Raw genomic sequence first — 18,671 nt, 5'->3', positions numbered from 1 at the left:
TTTTCTATACAGCTTTCATGGTGACTAAACACAATGTATTCCATAATGTTAAATCAGGGCTGGTCAGCTAACCACAGAACGCCAGTACTGTATACATCCCCTGTTCCTGTCCTCCAACTCATTAAGCAAAGCCCCAAAAGTCATTGGTCCGACTCTCGTAAGCAGAGGTCTCAAACATAAGGCCCGGGGACCGGACGCGACTAGAGAATCAACTAAGAATATCAAAAAAGAAGTCAATCTTTTGCCCATAACAAAGTTGCTGCAGGTTTTCAATACTGCAATACTAGCATTGCTTTTTTTGCTCATCATTTACAACCATTGTTCCTTACACCACTGTCACCCATCTCAAGATGATTGACTAGCAATGCGATTCGGATATGAAGCAGAAAATATTTTACTTGTCTGGCCCACTTCAGATCAAATTCTCTGCACGTGTACCCTGAACCGAAATGAGTTTGACAACCCTGCTTTTAAGGCAAAATGTAACTGGATAAACATAATGGATACTGCCTTGCATCCATGAGTGCCACATTATAAGCAAGCATTGCAGCAAGTCTGGACAGAAGCACAGTTATTAAGGAAGTGTAAAAATAAAACCACAGTGCTGACTTGCTAACCAGTGGTGTTCAATGAGGTTTGCCATCACTCAATTTGATTGCATGTGAATTTGGACTTTTTCTATGGTTGAAAGAAACGCCATTATGTATTATGTGTGTCATTGCTAGTCTAAACGTTGGCTGTTTGCAACTCTTCATAGATGAGCTTATTGTACACATAAGTGCTAGTAGAGAATGGCATTTTAAAACGTGCATTGTTTACAAATATCAGTTTATGTAATGCAATAGGTAATGGAAGGTTTGTATAGTATATTTGAAAACATGACCAGCTGTGCCATGCAAATGGTTGTAGGCTCATATTTACATTTAATGCGGAAATTAGCCTGCAGTCTACTGACACTGCTTTAAACCACCAGCATATGCGGTGATATCCAATCCACGTGCTGTGGTGTTCTACCCAAATATGCCAAACCCCTTTTTCTCTGTAAAGCTACCATAGTCTTGGATTCATTGTCTTGAATAGCAAAGGAAGAGGAACACACACATCTGATGCCGTGGTGTTGCATCAGTCCTTGGCTTTGTGTTTCCCTTGCATTGGTCATTTTGGCACACGGGCATAAAGGACTTCCTAGTCATGTGCCTTGCGGTTACCCCTATGTCTAACTCTAGAAATACACTGCTGGATCTGTGTGTGTGTGTGTGTGTGTGTGTGTGTGTGTGTGTGTGTGTGTGTGTGTGTGTGTGTGTGTGTGTGTGTGTGTGTGTGTGTGTGTGTGTGTGTGTGTGTGTGTGTGTGTGTGTGTGTGTGTGTGTGTGTGTGTGTGTGTGTGTGCAGGGCCGGTTCTGGCTTATTTGGTGCCCTAGGCGAGTTTGAGTTCTGGCGCCCCCCCCCCCCCCCCCCCCTCCCTTTGAAAGAAAAAAAAAATCTTTCTTATACCTCACAGAACACAAGACTAATATCCTTAGTAAGCTTAACTAAATAGCATCAAGAACAATAACTGTTTTTCATCAAATGGATTTGTGGTTCTTTTTGACAGGCGACCAACACATCAGATTGAGTCGCATGAAAGTAGCTTCACTGTGTGGTGTGTTGGATGTGATGGTGGTGGGGCCCCCAACCCCAGATGAGAGGGAGGTTATCAATGTGTTTGAATTGTAACGTGAAATTGAAATGCCAGGAGAGTGATACAGTACATTTGCATGTAAAATGCATGTGTAGACAATAAGCCTACCAAGGAGGTCTGCATTGATCTACACTATCTACAGCATCACAAAGCATGGCAGCATAACAATTTTAATAAGCTACACATTTGTGCTGTCTTCCAAACCAATTTCATTTCTGGACTGGAAATAGTGGTGCATTTGTGAGTAGGAGAATGAGAAGGGCTATCTATGTGTTTGGAGGGACAGGGTGAGAGAAAGGGAGAAGAGCTGTCACGCTATTGAATTTCATTATATACAAAATATAGTAAATAGCCTCACTTGTCTGCTGTGCATGGTTCTGTTACATGATTAATATAGGCTATGTCATTCTGGTCTGGAAATTAATGTTTTTTTAAGCTTACAACAAGCAGGTAATTCATGTGGATGGAAGGAGATATGGCAGCTAAAATTGTTTTAAACATTGCACCAGTCTTACTTTACATTGCTTGTCAACCTAAGCAAGTATTATGATATCAGGTGGGTGTTAGTGAGTAGTGAGTAGGCTACTAACAGCTACTTTACTGGATTTCATTGCTTGGCATACTTGGCTAATGTTAGCATGCTAACTAGCGATTTCTCTGATCAAAAACAAAGCTCCTTTTCTCTCTAATTCCAAATAGTAACCTCATAACTATTAGGCTTTCCATAATCACAAACGGTTGCTGATTAAATCACATAGTTCCAAAACACCCTCTGAAACTCCTGCATCATGCAATGAGTGGTTTAATGAGAACATAATAATCTCCATCCAGCAGAGCAGCACTACTGTTTGCGCTTGCCCCCTCTGTCTCTCGAGTTGGTCTCCAAATTCAAAATAGATCGAACGCTGTCACTCGTCCCGCCCCCTTTCTCAGAACTGTCTGTTTATTGGTTCACAGACTTCCCAGAGACAGTTGGAAGAGATATTACTATTGGCTGAGGGGCGCTTTGCCGTGAGGAGCGCTTTCGCCACTCTTTGTTGATTGCGACTTCATAAAAAAACTTCATATCGCAAAATTACGCATAGGAGAGCGCCATTTCGGCGCTCCTTCTTCACATGGCGCTCTAGGCGACCGCCTAGCCGGCCTATGCTAAAAACCGGCCCTGTGTGTGTGTGTGTGTGTGTGTGTGTGTGTGTGTGTGTGTGTGTGTGTGTGTGTGTGTGTGTGTGTGTGTGTGTGTGTGTGTGTGTGTGTGTGTGTGTGTGTGTGTGTGTGTGTGTGTGTGTGTGTGTGTGTGTGTGTGTGTGTGTGTGTGTGTGTGTGTGTGTTTTCCTTCCTTGTGTTGTCTGACTTACTCAGCGGATTATGTTATTATTACTGTAGGGCTTGAGGAGTAGCTATACAGTATGACTCATACATGAGTATGAATAAACAGATATTTTTTCCAAACATGTTCATGGGTCAAAGACTGTATTTGGGCTTAGACATCAGGTGGCACAACGGCATCTAATACCCATAAATTAATTAGTAATAGGGGGTTGATTTGCTGCGATGAATATGCTTCTGAGATGGTCCACTGAAAACAAGCAAACCATCAAACAGAAATCCATACAATAGGGCCACTGTCTGTCGTTGCGCCGCCCTGACGTGTGCTACAGCTGAAACATCACTGACCCTTGTGCATTTTAGAAGCCTTCATAGAATCCTGCCAATTAAAAGTCCTGTAGAGTGTGTTACCAGAGAGAGTAGAGAGAGAGGGGTTCCATTGGTCCATTGTTTCCGGGTTCTATTATTGCAAGGGGGGGGGCGGGGGGGAATCCCCCTTTAGGCAGACCTAGACAGACCTAAGGACTGTTCTATTCAATGCTAGGAGCATTATGACACGCCCTTTTAGGCAGACCGGAACCTGGTCACATTAGGTGTCCATAGCAACCTATTATTTTGGCATATCTCTATATACTTAAAGAATCTCTGGTGTTACGGTGGGTTGAAAGCCCTGGCTGTCCTGTGCTGAGTGTAGTCAGCTGCTAGGTGAGTGTGGGGTGAGTCAGGAGATGCTGCAAACACAGTGAGTCAGCATGGTACAGGATGTGACCGCGCGGGGCCTGATGTTCTCAAGCGACAATCAAGCACTCTCAGAAAAAGTGCACTGGAACTTCTTTGTGGTTTAATTTCTGCAGCTTGCTCACAGTTGCGAAGGATTTATTGGTTGCTGCTCTCAGTGCATGTGACGTTGCCTTATATTGCACTCCAACAGATGCTCCTCTCCAGAGCAACTGACCAGTTATTTAGCTACAGGTTAAGTCCCCCTGCAGCAACATGGGATTAATAACATTTAACACGAGGAGAGGAACATCGGATTCAAGGCTGTGGTATTTTCATCTCAAGACCAACACCTGACCATTAGGACACAGCTGCCCCATGCCTAAATGGTCTTTTCATCTCAAGGCCAACTCCATAGTACCATTAGGTACTGCCCTGCTGTCCAAATGCCTCATTTTCCTCTATTAGCCTCTGGATCAAATTATCTCTCGTAGTATCTCTACTGCCATGAATGCTGCAAGAGCAATGCATGTTGAAATAAAATACCTGCAAAAAGAATGACTGTTGAATGGGCTTTTACTTTTCTTTCATTCATCTTCTCTCTGGAGCTTCCCTTTTTCTTGAAAATAGTTGCCATTTAATCAGCCTTTTAAAAAAATGGTCTCTTTGCCTAACAGAGGCCACTTTCAATCACATGGTGTGGCGAGGACCTCAGCCAGTCGGATGAAGCAACAGTCTGTCTGTCCCTCCTGCTCCGTCTCTTCCTGTTTTTCTTGTAGTCTACTTAGTTTTTCTCTTCTCAGGCTTCCTTCTTCTTTCTTTTGTAAGTGCTAACTGCTAAAACCCATCTGCTAGCGATCTGAGTCATCTTCTATACTTTCTCAGATGTCTTCTTCAATGCAGACTCAACATTTTTTTTCTGAGAGTGTGATGACGTCAATAGCTGACATTTGAGTTTTTTCCTTTGCATCAAAAATGATTTTGCGTAGAAGCGCATGATGCAGTCATTTTTTCGTTGAGTCATTTTGGTATGTCCCCTGATTCGATTCCTCCTGCACAGTAGAGGTATTTTTCTATGTTAATTTGTTTGCATGAAATAACCTTTTATCTCTTTTCATAGAATAATTATTAACATTTTTAAAAACATTATTTCTGTGCTGTACTTATTTCTTAATTTGCTTTGACAAAACACCCAGTGTAACCTAGTGTGTTGGCTTACTGTCTTTTGATTTGTCTGAGTTCTTCTCTTCATCTAATTTGATAACTGGTTTTGTTGTGTGGTTTGCCCTAATGCTGCCCTCCCCAATGAGCAGGACTACTTGCGGCAGAGAGTACGTATCTCAATGTCCTCCCCCCTTGAACACCCCCCTTGAACATCGCCACCCCAACCACCAGACATCCCTACCACCCACCAACCAACCCCTTTTTTTATTATTCCTTGTCAGTGCAAACCCTTCTTCGGCTCCTCTCCTCTCCTATCTGGCTCTACTCATCTCTCCTCTCCTCTCATCTATCCCCACCACTCCTCTCTCTTCTATCCCTCTCCTGGAGTCAGTCACCCCATCCCTGACAAGGTCATATCCTCTCTCTCTCTCCATGAGAGAGTCAGTGCAAAAAAAAAAAATCAGATATTGCGCAGGTCAAGCTGCACCTGACCTTGCCTTCCTCCGCTTCCTTTCCTTACAAGGCCTTCAGCAGAAGAAGACATTACATGGCTTCACTTTTTTCACATTTTGTGACGCTCTCTTCCATTCTTCATGAGCTTGAATGCGAGTGATATTTGTGGTCATTATTGGAGATATAATGATGGCACCTTTTTGGAGTTCAGTTCAGTCATTGACACCTCTCTGTTTCCTGTTTGCATGTGTGTGATTGTTTCCTCTTGAGCTTATATATTTACCATGAACCTGTGTGTTTGTGCACAGTGCGCACATTTCCTCCTTTATGCGGTTTTGTGTGTTAGTCTGTCTGTCCGTCTCGTAATGTTTTTTCATCTGTCCTTTTGTCTGCATGTAAACCTTTTCCTTTTTTTCTTTTTTTTAGTTGTCCTTTCCTCGTTTTCATTTTTGTATGTCTCTCTGTACCTGGAAGTTTCAATTTGGATCATTGTTGAATTAAAATTCTAACATCTATGTTCATGTCTGTGTGTGTGCTGTGTGTGCTCATGCGTGCGTGTGCTCGTGCGTGTGTGCGTGTGTGCGTGTGTGTGTGTGTGTGTGTGTGTGTGTGTGTGTGTGTGTGTGTGTGTGTGTGTGTGTGTGTGTGTGTGTGTGTGTGTGTGTGTGTGTGTGTGTGTGTGTGTGTGTGTGTGTGCGTGCGTGTGCGCGTTTGCATTTGCGTGTGTTGTGTTGTGTTGTATTGTGTGTGTGTGTGTGTGTGTGTGTGTGTGTGTGTGTGTGTGTGTGTGTGTGTGTGTGTGTGTGTGTGTGCGTGTGCGCGTGTGTGTGTGTGTGTGTGTGCGTGTGTGTTTGCGTGTGTGTTTGCGTGTGTGTTTGCGTGCGTGCGTGCTGCATCTCTCAGGAGCCGTGTCCCAGGTGCTGGACAGTCTGGAGGAGATCCACGCCCTGACGGACTGCAGTGAGAAAGACCTGGACTTCCTACACAGCGTCTTCCAGGACCAGCACCTACACACACTACTGGATGTGAGTACACACACACACTCTCTACTGGATTTGAGCCCTAAGTCTCTCACTCACTCACACACACACACACACACACACACACACACACACACACACACACACACACACACACACACACACACACACACACACACACACACACACACACACACACACACACACACACACACACACACACACACACACACACACCGCAACACAACACACAAGCGTTGGCCCTTCAATGAGGCCGTGTATGATGCCACATTAGTCACATTCTTGAAGAGATATAATGGGGAAAAAGGCACCGGGACTGCAGCCACATTTTGCTTTTCTTACTGAGCCGCATCCATCCTAGTGTGTTGTGTCTGTTTTGTATGCATTAACTGTTGTGTGTGTGTGAGAATATGTGATTGAGTGAAAGGATGTGTGTGCGCGCGCGTGCGAATATGCGTGTCTGTGGGAGCGTATGGGTGTGTGCGTTCCATACGTGTGTATGTATGTGTGTGTACTTTCTTGTATGGGTTTGTTGTTGGTCTTATAAGTGACTGTCTATGGGCATGTGCTGTCCCTCTTGTCTTTGAAGTAGAAATGAACTCATCGCCTGTGTTGCTGTAGAAATGAACTCATCGTCTGTGTTGCTGTAGAAATTTACTCATCGGCTGTGTTGCTGTAGAAATGAACTCATCGCCTGTGTTGCTGTAGAAATGAACTCATCGTCTGTGTTGCTGTAGAAATTTACTCATCGGCTGTGTTGCTGTAGAAATGAACTCATCGGCTGTGTTTCTGTAGAAATGAACTCATTGCCTGTGTTGTTGTAGAAATGAACTCATCGTCTGTGTTGTTGTAGAAATGAACTCATCGTCTGTGTTGTTGTAGAAATGAACTCATCGTCTGTGTTGCTGTAGAAATGAACTCATCGGCTGTGTTGCCGTAGAAATGAACTCATCTGCTGCATTGTTGTGTGCCGTGGTTGGCCACTCCAGCAGAGCCAGCGCACCAGAGAGGGCACTTTGCGGCGCCTGCAATAGAAAGTGCCTCGTAATGTTTTGTTGTGTTGTTTTGAGGGGCATGTGCGTGTGTGGTTAAGTGTGGCTGTGTTTACAACCGGCAAACGTCTGCAGCCACAAGCGAGTCCGCAGTCATCTCGCTCAACCCCAGACACGGGAGGAGACGAGCGAGGGAGGAAGGGAAAGAAGAAGTGGAAAGTTAAATTGCATTCTCTGCTCTCGCTCTCAGCTCTCGTCTCCCTTTGCAGGGGAATTAGTGGTGTATGTTACGCAAGGCAAGACGAGTTTATTTGTATTGCGCATATTGCATTTTCATTTGTTTTGTGCATACAGAGCAGCAGTTCAATACACGGCGTGGAAATAAAGGCAAAAATACACTGTAGATGAGAACAGAAAAAGGAGACAGATAGGATATAATAAAGGGATGGCATTAAAAAGAGAATTATGTAAAATATAATAACAGTATAATATGAGAATAAAAAGGGTAAAACAATATGGGTTTGTAGTGTGTAGTTCCTGCACTGTCTTTGTGGGAAAACCTATCCATCTTTTTTCACCACTGCACACATTGTCCCGTTCAAGTCCAATAATAAGCCAAATCCCAAAATTGTTCCAGTTGCACCTCATTGGAGTGTGAACGTTCATGGAAACCATATGGAATCATTTATTTCTCTAGCGGTACCTTAGCCATCCTCTCTTTTCTCGCTTTACTTTAAAATTACAAATCGGTAGCAACAAATCAGCAACAATTCAATCAGCTTTTGTAGATTAATTTCAAAATCACTGCAAAGCATTTGTAAGCTTTTTATGATCACTCATCCTCTACACAAGTGTAGTCCCCCCCACTTTATGTATCCTTAATCCGTTCGGGAACATGTATGCAGTGCTATGTGAAAGTATTTGCCTCCTTACTGATTTTTTTATTGGATAATTGTCACACTTTTCACACAGATCACCAAGCAACAAACAAGAATAACCCAAGTAAACATATAATAATGTTTTTCAGTGATTTATTTTATTTGTTAAGAGAAAACTGAAAAATGTATTGCCCCACTTGTTAAATGAGGAGGTATCTGTGATTAAGCATATTGATCTTTTCACATGAAATCACTTTGGGAATGGACTGACTTTATGGACTGAGATTTTAATACAACTTGGTAAAATCTCAAACTGTATTTAGACAAGACAATTTGAGAGTGTGACAGGAAGTGAATGGGAAAAGAACAATAGTGAAGGTTTGGGTAATGACCTTGGGCTGGAATTAAACCCGGGTCCCCGGCGTAACAGCACAGTGCCTTCGCCATTTGAGCCACAGCGAAGGCCGCCCACTTTTATTTTTTATTCTTAGCACTACACCACAAAAAGGGTTCTCTCCCCAATTCATTCATATACTGTGGCCAGTCTGGTGGAGTCTTGCTTCTCCTGCCTTATCGGGATAGGCTGGCTGCCAAAGGGGTCATGAGTCAGAGAGTTGCAGAGGTTGAGAGGGCGGTCAGAGGAGACAGCATGTCTACTCCGTGTCTCCCGCCTTTTCGCACGCACGCACGCACACACACACACGTGTTGGCCCTATGCTGGGACCACATGGTAGATGCCACATTAGAGTCACATTCTTCCGTAGGCGCGTTGCGGCTAGGTTTTTGCTTTTCTTGCTAAAGTGTGAACAGTGTGTGTGCAAATGTAACTGTATGAGCGTGTGGGTGGATGGGTACATTTGTGGTTGCATTTGTGTGTGTGTGTGTGTGCGTGTGTGCGTGCGTGCGTGCGTACGTGTGTGGGTGTATTTGTGTGTGTTTGTTATTTGTATTTGTGTGCGTGCGTGCGTGCGTACGCGTGTGGGTGCATTTGTGTGCGTGTGTGTGTGTGTGTGCAGGCATGTATGCGTGCATGTGTGTGTGTGTGTGTTTGTGTGTGTTTGTGAAGATGACTGTGTAACTCCCTGTGTTTCCACATACCTCAGCTGGCAATCAAATCTGTGTGTGTTGGCTCTGAAATTCCCTGCGCGTATGTCTTAGTGAATTTTGTTTGAATGAGGTTGTGTGTTTGTGAGTGTATTTGTGCTGTGAGTGCGTGTTCACTGTCTGTGTGTGTGTGTGTGTGCGTGTGTGTGCGTGTGTGTGCGTGTGTGTGTGTGTGTGTGTGTTTGTGTGTGTGTGTGTGTGTGTGTGTGTGTGTGTGTGTGTGTGTGTGTGTGTGTGTGTGTGTGTGTGTGTGTGTGTGTGTGTGTGTGTGTGTGTGTGTGTGTGTGTGTGCGTGCGTCTATGCTCGTGTCTGTGCGTGCGTGCGTGTGTCTATGAGTGGGAGACATGAAGATGTCTCGTATGCTCAGCTGCGTGTGCCTCCTCAGGCTAGTCATGAGGCAGGCAGGCAGGCAGGCAGGCAGACAGGCAGACAGACAGGCAGACAGACAGACAGGCAGGGTTCCCACGCTTCCAGGAAAAACTCCAGGATCCCTAACCACACCACCCCTCGCTGGATGATCACACGGAAAACGCAACGCTATTGAAGCTCTCTGGAAAGACGGCATCGGTGGAACGTGTGTCTTTTTTTAAACCCCCACTGTCATTCCAGGGTACCTTGTTTCTTTCACTGTAAAATGGGGAAGTGAGTTGGGTCACGCACCCTGATTTTTGATGACCAAGAACTGCTTAGACTCAGTTGCCCAATTTGCCGGTTTGACCAAACTAAGACGACACATTGTCACACACACAAGTTTACAACTTGGCATAAAAAAGTATTCAGTAAATCGTCAATGAAGAATCTCTGGCTGGGCTCAGAATTATTTCAGGATGTTCAGTGAAATAAAAAACAAAATCCTTTGTGTTTTGGCAGAAGTCTTCTGGATTCACTCCTTTAGTTTCCGAGGTTCCAGAAAGTGGAAAGGGCCATCACCTTTGGAAAGGGAAACGATGTGAAGATGAAATTGGCTCATCATATGCTTAAATTCATTCACTTCACCTTTCACTTCAAATTATCTGTTTCCAGATCAGTGGGTGGATAGTGAATGTGATGAGCAGTGATGGCAAGGCTAACCCCCTATTTACACCCATTTTATGGTATAGTCTAAATTAAACCACACTCCTTATCGTGAATATATCTGTGATGGTTGACTTTGATCCTCCTCTGTGTGTGTTAAACCACAGCGTTCTAAATGTCCTGCCATTTTTATTGTGGTTTCATCTTTTCCACGAAGCGCAGTAAGTGGAATATGGGGAGAGCGCTGGAGAAGTATTTTCTCGACTGGGACAGTGAGAAGAAATACTGTAAACGAATAATACATTGTAAAGAAATGAGCTAGTATTTTTAACGGAGGCTTGTTATTGCTCTTGCTCATTAAGCTTTCTCACTTCCTGGCACTCTGACATATTAACCGCAGCAAGAAGACTTAATTTTACAAAAGTCAAATTGCCTTACGTCAACCTCTTACATAGTGAGATGCTTGAAGCAAGTGAATTATATCTGCAAACAACCCTGTGTTCACTTGACCGAATCATGTGCGACTTGTTTTCCGAAAGAAAAAAAAGACGGACAGACAGAGCAGTGCTGTGGGATAATAGGTTTCAGTGTTCCACTTGCGCCACCAAATCACAATGTAAACAGTTTCACCCATGAGGGCTGTGTGTGGCGGGCACTTAGTGGAGTATTAGGACACGTTCTAGCAGTCCATAAAGTATGTGGCCAGTCAGAGAGGGGGGCCGTGAAAGGGAGTAATTGTTTGGGCACGTGCAATCGCCACCAGCAGCTCCAACTCGGCACACATTATCCATCTCCAAGCTTTTGTGGTCGTCATATGTGAACGACCACAGCTGCAGAAACAATGTATGGAGTGTGGGCTTAGTTTTATACGCAGAAATCTTTGGATATTTTGTGTTGTTGGTGGCGTGGAAGGGGTGCTTTTGTCAACTTTTGTCACAGTGAACCAACAGTACCAACAGGGCCAACTGTGGTTGTGTGTATGTATGGAGCTGGAGGAGTCTCCAACAGCAACAGTAACCCCTCCTCCTCCTCCTCCTCCTCCACGACACCACTGCATGCTGCATGGGGCCTGACTGACTGACTGACTGACTGACTGACTGACTGACTGACTGACTGACTGACTGACTGACTGACTGACTGACTGACTCACTTACTCTGCCACTGGGAGGCTGTGAATGCAAGACCCATTGGCCCATTGTAAATAAAAGACCCTCGTGCCCTACACGGGGAGACCAAACAATGGATGCTATTGTGGCATGCCAACCCACCCAAACACACACACACACACACACACACACACACACACACACACACACACACACACACACACACACACACACACACACACACACACACACACACACACACACACACACACACACACACACAGCCCCCCACCCCCTCTAGTGTTGTGGCTACGGCCCTATCTGTCCATCTCTTACTGCTTGTCCAGACGTTAAAGAGACATTATTTTATGCCACTCTCTCTCCATCGCCGCAAAAACACTCGCACATGCAAACAAATACACAGGCAGGCAAGCAGGCAGACACGCATAGACACCACACACACCACGTCTCCCTGACTGTAGCCTCTAAGGATATAGCCAGTTGTGGATGTTGGCGTTGGAGCGGCATTTGGTCTTGGCTGCAAGAAAGTCTCAAGTAGAGTTTGGCAGCAGAGAGAGGTGGGGAAGCTAGCCGGTGAGTGCTGCCACAGCGATTTTTCCTCCATCTTCTGTCATTGTTGTTTGAGTTTGACTGGCTTTTCTTGCTAGCCGTGGAATTCATCTGAATTGCAGATTTTGTGAGCCGCAGATGGCGGTTGAAATCTTTCTGAGGGACTTTTTTTGTCCACCTATAGTTCAAGTGATGACGTTTGATTTGTGCTTTTGGTCTGTCGCCCTACTTCATACCTTAAATGTCAGTCAGACTGCCGTGCCGTCACTTTGCTCTGCTGATGTTTTTGTCCTCTTAACTTTTGTACCGTAGATGAGCTCCTCCTGTACCCCTTTAACTTGTGGTCTTCCTTGACGAACCTCAGTGGCTTGCCATGAGTCATGCTAACGCTGAAAACTCTGCTCTGTCTTTCTCTCTCTCTCTCTTGCTTGAGTGTCATTGACGTGGAGGTCTTATTAGCTTTTGTTGACTTCAAAAGGTTAGTCTGTTTACCGCCTTATGGTCTGTCATGAGCTCTCGTCTCGTGTCATGCTTGACATTCAACAGGTTTTGGTCGGGAAATTCGTGCCTTTATGCAAAAGTGAAGTCATTGTGACGCTTGACCACATTGTGGTTCTGTGCTTTTTTCCGCCAGTGATGGCGACAGAGTACTTGACTTAACTTGACTGTATTATGACATAGCCCATGCTAGTGGTTCCCAAACTTTTTCTGCCGGGACCCCCTGTTACACCTAAGAATATTTTTTGCTACTGCCACCCCCTTATATTTCAAATGCAAATCATTATATGTCAGTTAGTATTGCTGAATGAAAATGTTTTATTCAAAGGAAAAGCGTATTGACCTTATAAGTGAGTACTGTTACAAGTGAGAACTGTTATCTTCGATCCCCCTGCAGTATCTCTGCGACACCCAGTCGTTTGGGAACCACTAGCCTATGCTCTTCTCAGGAACACTGAGAACCAATAGCCACAGCATTGTGGGGAAAGTCCCTGAAGTGTGTTCTGAGAAGGTGTAGGTAAGAGCTGCAGGTTTGTCACTGGGTGCAGCTGTCAGGTTCACAGAACATGAAGCAACAAAAGCTATAAAGTACAGACTCTCATTTCAGAAGTAGATTTGCATGTCTGAACTATTGAATGTAGCTGTGTATGCGTGTCTGTGTCTGTGTCTGTGTCTGTGTCTGTGTCTGTTTGTGTTTGTGTTTGTGTTCGTGCATGCATGTGTGTGTGTATGTCTGTGTGTGGCCAGCCTTTTTTGCTTTTCTGTCAAGTAAACTTCTCCATGGCAGTTATTTATGGAATTTTTTTTTATATTTCACCAATTGCAGAATCCTTTGCTTAACCTAATCACCTACAAAAAAACATTTCTGGTGATGAAGTACATGTGGAAATTACACTGATAGCTTCCTGAGATAATTTATTTGCAAAACTTTGCACTTCCTTTTGTAGATTTAGCTGACGGTTATTGCTACAGTTCACTGCAGATTTATAGTGTTCATTGCACAGCTCAGAGAAAGCAGTTTCTCAAACCGTTATGTCTAAACCTAAGTGCTTTGCTGCGTTGTGTCATTTATTAATATGTCTCTGTTTGGCTGTGAGGATGTTCTTCTCATGCCAGGCTCCAGGGACATGTCCCTGTCATGTGCTGTGCTATTCCCCTGGACTAGAAAGATGCATTTGTTGTGGCTAATAACAGTCAAAGCAGGAGGTTATACTGTCGCTGTAGCTGTAACAAAATATTCGTTTTGGCTCTCTTTTTTTCAATGAGTGTACATTTTAGTTAGGCTATGACTCATTTATTTGCGCATTTATTTATTTATTTATTTATTTACAGTGCTTTAGACTATTGACTACTACTGATGTGTTCTGACAATCATCTTCATCAGAGTCCAGGAGAAAACGTATTTCTTCTCATTCAGTATCTCTTTTTTTCTTGTTAAATTAACCCTAAATTAACACATTTGAATATAGTTGCACATAAAGAAATTGCCATTGCTTCTGTATATTGACTTCTGTGTGACTTCTGTTAAACCCAATGAATAGGATCTCGGTATGAGATGCCATCACCCATTTGCTAGACACGCTGTAATGACAACCCTCCTCTCTGTCTTGTCTCTTTCAGCTGTACGACAAAATCAACACCAAGTCATCTCCACAGATCAGGAACCCACCGAGTGACGCAGTCCAGAGAGCCAAAGAGGTGAGCGATCTCAAACTGGGTTTCAGGTGGGCAACCACAACCCTGTTTCTCCACAGCGTCATTGCTAACTGAGTTAGTGACGTGGTAGGTTGCGATGCAATTTCCCATAGACAGCCAAATAAGTTGCCAGGCTAACTGGTTAGCATTGATGCTGGCGAGTAACAGGTCCAGGTTAGTTGCTTGAAACAATAATGGCATCTGGCCAGTACAGCCCCGTAAACCATCATAGACATACACAGCTGACCTCAGATCAGCCCAGCACAGGTTATGGCATGGCTAGATTTGGATTTACGACCCTGATCTGCAGATTCAAAGTCAGGGACACGTCAGCTAGCAGGAGTAACATCTGTTGCTCTTAATTTTACACTCTGCAAAGATTAAATTACAAGTCAGAAATCTAAATTCTATATTTTTTGTGTTAGACGTTAGTTGTTCGTTAGCATCCCTTTAGAATAAAGTAGTGTAACCTTTGGATGTGAGGCTATGCAAGACATATCATTTCTTTCATTATTTGTCAGAGACAAAGAATCCATTGATTTTCTACACGTATCAAGTACTTAGTTTGACCTTTCAAACTCATGTATTAGTAGCACATAACACTGACGAGTAGTCTACCGTACAATATGAAGGCAGGTTATTTTAAGGTGCCCTCTTGTATTTACCCAATGCTAATACTTAATGTGTAACTTATGTCTTAGTGTTTTTCATATATTAATTATAGTGAGTAGCTGATCTTGTGCAATAACTGTATTTTTAGTGAGCCATCTCTGTCCTCCCGGCCACAAGCGTTTTCTGTCGCAGGGCACCTCTCAGCTTTTGGCTATATTAACCTCATCTCTTTCTCTTTTAACCTAATGAGTTGTATTGTTGTGGGCCATGCTAACACACTAGCAGCGGGGCATCATTAGCATCTTGGCAGCCTTCTCACACCTTCACATCTGTTGCTCGGGCTATTGTTAGCGCGTTTCATTCAATTTGCCATCCTCCAATTCAATCTTGTCCAAACGGCTCTGGCGGGGTATAGGAAAACATACCAAAGGAAATTATGTCAGTGTTTTTCTGAAAGCTGAGGACTGAATCACCTGTGATTTTTTTTTTCTTTCTTTCTTTTTTTTAGTTCTTTTTGGCCCTGTACCCAGAGTTTAATACAGTGACCCACACTGTACTGGCAACTGCGTGGCAGTTTTTTGCGTCTGATGTATGTAATGACTACCAGATGGTCAGTCGTTGGTTGAGGTGCTTCGACCAGTCGATTGTTGCTAAGCCTGAGAGCCAGTCCAGTATAATTCTTAAGTGTGATCTTATTGCCAAGTTGCCAAGCTGCTTTGCCACTATGGACTTTTATAAGGTGCCCTTTATGGTTTGTGTCTCAACTACTCACATCGCTGGAGTTCTCATTCACTTTGCGCCTGTTAAGGCTGTTGCCCTGTTGCGGCTGGTTTGCAGTTAACAAGTTTGCATGTTGCAGCAATTTATTGGCCAGCTTTGGTTTTTTTTTCTTTTTTTTCTTGGCCTGTCAAACGGGAGCACTGTGCTTTAACAGCCGGGCGGTTTGTAGTATCTTTGTTTTGGTGCCCTTTTCTCTTGATTGAGTTATTCTCTTTGTCCGTGGTGTGTTGGAAATCCCCCCTATTCGACTCTTCTGTTCCCCCACACATCTGGCCGTCTCCTCCTTTTTGTGCGAGCACACGCCTGTTTTCCTCATGGTCGCCTATAAGCACGTGTCGAGAGCATGAGTCTGTGTGATTTTTTTCTTTTTTCTTTTAATGTGCGTATGTCGCCTGTTTGAATTCAAGACTTGAAGTGTTTAAGTGTCTTTTTTGTTTAATTTCTTTCTTTTTTTGTTGGGCTTGGTGACATTTCTTGTGTCAGGTCCTGGAGACCAATTAAAAGCATTAATAGGGAGCATGTGGAAAAACACAGCTGTGTGGGCAAGGGCAGGGAAAAAAAACAGTCAGTTATACAGCCCTACCATGGCCTGTCAGCGAGTACAGTGGACTCCACACTCCACGGACCATCAGCAGAATTTAAACCTCCTTGTCATCTCACTGAATGCAGTTTTCTTGTATGTAGGTCAGACCTCTCCTCTCCTCTGCTCTGCTCTCCACTCCTCGCCTCTATCCCCTTTTGCACATCTGCCTAGTAACCACAAGACGTCTAGAATTGACTTGCTCTCGCATTGTTACATTGTTGAAAAACTCTGGTCAAAAGTCAGTCAGTCTTTTATTTTTTTGTGTGTTTAGCGGATGTGTAGGCTTGTGGTTATAGTTTGTGTGACTCTCTGAGGCCCTAGACAGACAGACAGACAGCCACCCACTGTAGGGTGGCATTCAGTGAAATGATAAGCACTTGGTGAAAGTGTCTTTCGTGGAAGACAAGCACATGTACCACCAGCCATTACAATCATATCAGGATTGCCATCATATCAAGCTTTTATTTAGTCGTTTTGGTTGTGTGTGGGTGTCAGTGTGCTAAGCCAGATCTTACCGTGGCTAAGCCACTGAGCCATAGCTAATTCTTGTGTATAAGTGGCACCAACGTGAGAGGAAGGTGTTAGTAAATATTGGGGTGAATGTGCAGACCGTGGCCATGTCCAGGGCCACTGACAGCTTTGACCGGGCCCCAGGCGAAGTCATCTGAAAGTGCCCCTGTGACCCCCTTCTGAGCTGTTCCGACCCATTTGTCTCTCCCTGTCAGCTTCCGTGGCCTTGTTCAACACGTTCACTATAGTTCACTACACATGGAGTTGCTTGTTTTGTTTCCAATATACAGTAGTAGTACACTGGGGTGTGATTTCTGCCCATGGTGTTCAGAGACAGAAGGAAAGTGTGAAAGGGGGGTGACCAACCCCTGTCCTGTGTGTGTGTGCGCTTGTGCGTGTGTGTGTGTGTGTGTGTTTGTGTGTTTCAAGGAGCTCAGACACGTCTTGGTTTAATGATTGGCCTTTTGTTGTGGCTCTGCTCGTCGACAGTTCAAGGCGGTCAAAGTTTTGGAGGGGAAATTTTCACGTCTGAAAATCTTTTTTGGCTTCTTCTTCGCTTGTGTGTGCGCGACCCACTTTGCTTCTGCGCCACAGATTATGTCAGGCGCCACCACTTCTTTATAGACTTGTTTTGTTTTATTTCACAATTAACAAAAACCAAAGTGGTGGAGTGAGCCGCTTCAGAAAGTTCAAAGAAAACCCTGCCATGCACTCCTGTTTTTGCACTTGGCTCTCATAACTTGAAAAGATTTCACAGAAGACACTTGAAGACACTGTGTCTGATCTACCTGTGTACAGTACCTACCATGAATCACCTGGTTCAGAAGCCATGGTTGAAGTCATGACTGTATACAGTACTTTTAAATAAGTCAATAAAACTTCACTGATGTGGATGAAGTACATGGTTGGGGTTTTCACTGAAGCCGGGGACTCCACTACTTGACATTAGGTACCTCTTTATTTTCCTAATCTGGAATCTGTCTTTCCAAACGATTGCCGCTCCTAACACAAAAAGACACAGAGAGCTTACACTAACCCTTCATGCCTAGCCGCCGACCTCACCCACTACATGGCTTGAACGAGGCATGTGGGAAAAAAAACATGGTGATGGTGGTAGTGGTGGTGATGGCACACCATTCTTCATCTAATTCTTTTCCCATCCTGCATTGCTTCTCACCTCTGGGGCCTGACGTCTTGCGTGTGTGTATGCGAGTGTGTGCACACAGCAGGTGTGTATGTGTGTGTTTTTCTTTGTGCGTGCGTGTGTGTGTGTGTGTGTGTGTTTGTTACTCAAACCCCAGCCTGTTGTGATGTGTAACCCTCAACCCTCCCCCCCTCCCTCCCCTGTCTTGTGTACTCTTATGTCTGGAAGTCCCCTGAAGACGAAGCTGGCACGGCTTTGACGCGTCTGGAATGTGTAAGCTTCACATCATTTGCCTTTCTGTTTGTATTTCAGTTTTTTAATTGTTTTTTTTTTCTTTTTTTTTACTTTTAATTTTTTTATTTTTTCTCATAAACGAATACCCCACCTCGCTCATCTTCACTTTTTTTCTGTCAACTGCTGCTAAATAAAGTATCTGTGTGTGTTTCCCCCACTTTTGAGGACAACCTTACAGGTCGTTATGGCCGAGGCAGAATTATGCGTATACGTAACCCTGAATGTAGGTTACTATGTTACGTCCCGGTGTGTGTAAAGTCGTAGGTATGTGTGACTTGTCTGAGGCCGTGATCTATTTTGACAAGGGCGACCATGCTGTCCCTGCCTCTCTCTCCCACTTTCTCTCTCTCTCTCTTTCTCTCTCTCTCTCTCTCTCTCTCTCTCTCTCTCTCTCTCTCTCTCTCTCTCTCTCTCTCTCTCTCTCTCTCTCTCTTTCGAAGTGCGACTTTGCAACCTCCAGGAACAGCAGGCAGGTCTGCGTTTCTCAGAGGTGCTCTCGCATGGCCCTGCAGCCGCACATTCAGCAGTGAGCTGTGAAGCGCCTGCAG

At 44.3% G+C, this 18,671-nt stretch overlaps 1 protein-coding gene across 9 annotated transcripts in view; it reads left to right on the top strand.

The window, feature by feature from the left end:
- The window catches only part of caska (calcium/calmodulin-dependent serine protein kinase a), a 266,554-nt gene that overhangs the window by 203,958 nt on the left and 43,925 nt on the right, over positions 1-18,671 (top strand). For 5 of the 9 annotated variants that reach the window (XM_063213655.1, XM_063213652.1, XM_063213658.1 and 2 more), the window contains exons 11-13: positions 6,245-6,366; positions 14,126-14,203; positions 18,058-18,102. In XM_063213655.1, the coding sequence (XP_063069725.1) occupies positions 6,245-6,366; positions 14,126-14,203; positions 18,058-18,102 (245 nt within the window). The remainder of the gene's footprint in view (positions 1-6,244; positions 6,367-14,125; positions 14,204-18,057; positions 18,103-18,671) is intronic. The other 4 variants (XM_063213653.1, XM_063213661.1, XM_063213660.1 and 1 more) reach the window with 1 other exon arrangement.

The sequence above is a fragment of the Engraulis encrasicolus genome, chromosome 13 (assembly GCF_034702125.1).
Source record: "Engraulis encrasicolus isolate BLACKSEA-1 chromosome 13, IST_EnEncr_1.0, whole genome shotgun sequence".
NCBI classification, from domain to species: domain Eukaryota; kingdom Metazoa; phylum Chordata; class Actinopteri; order Clupeiformes; family Engraulidae; genus Engraulis; species Engraulis encrasicolus.
This window is presented reverse-complemented; position numbering and strand designations above follow the sequence as displayed.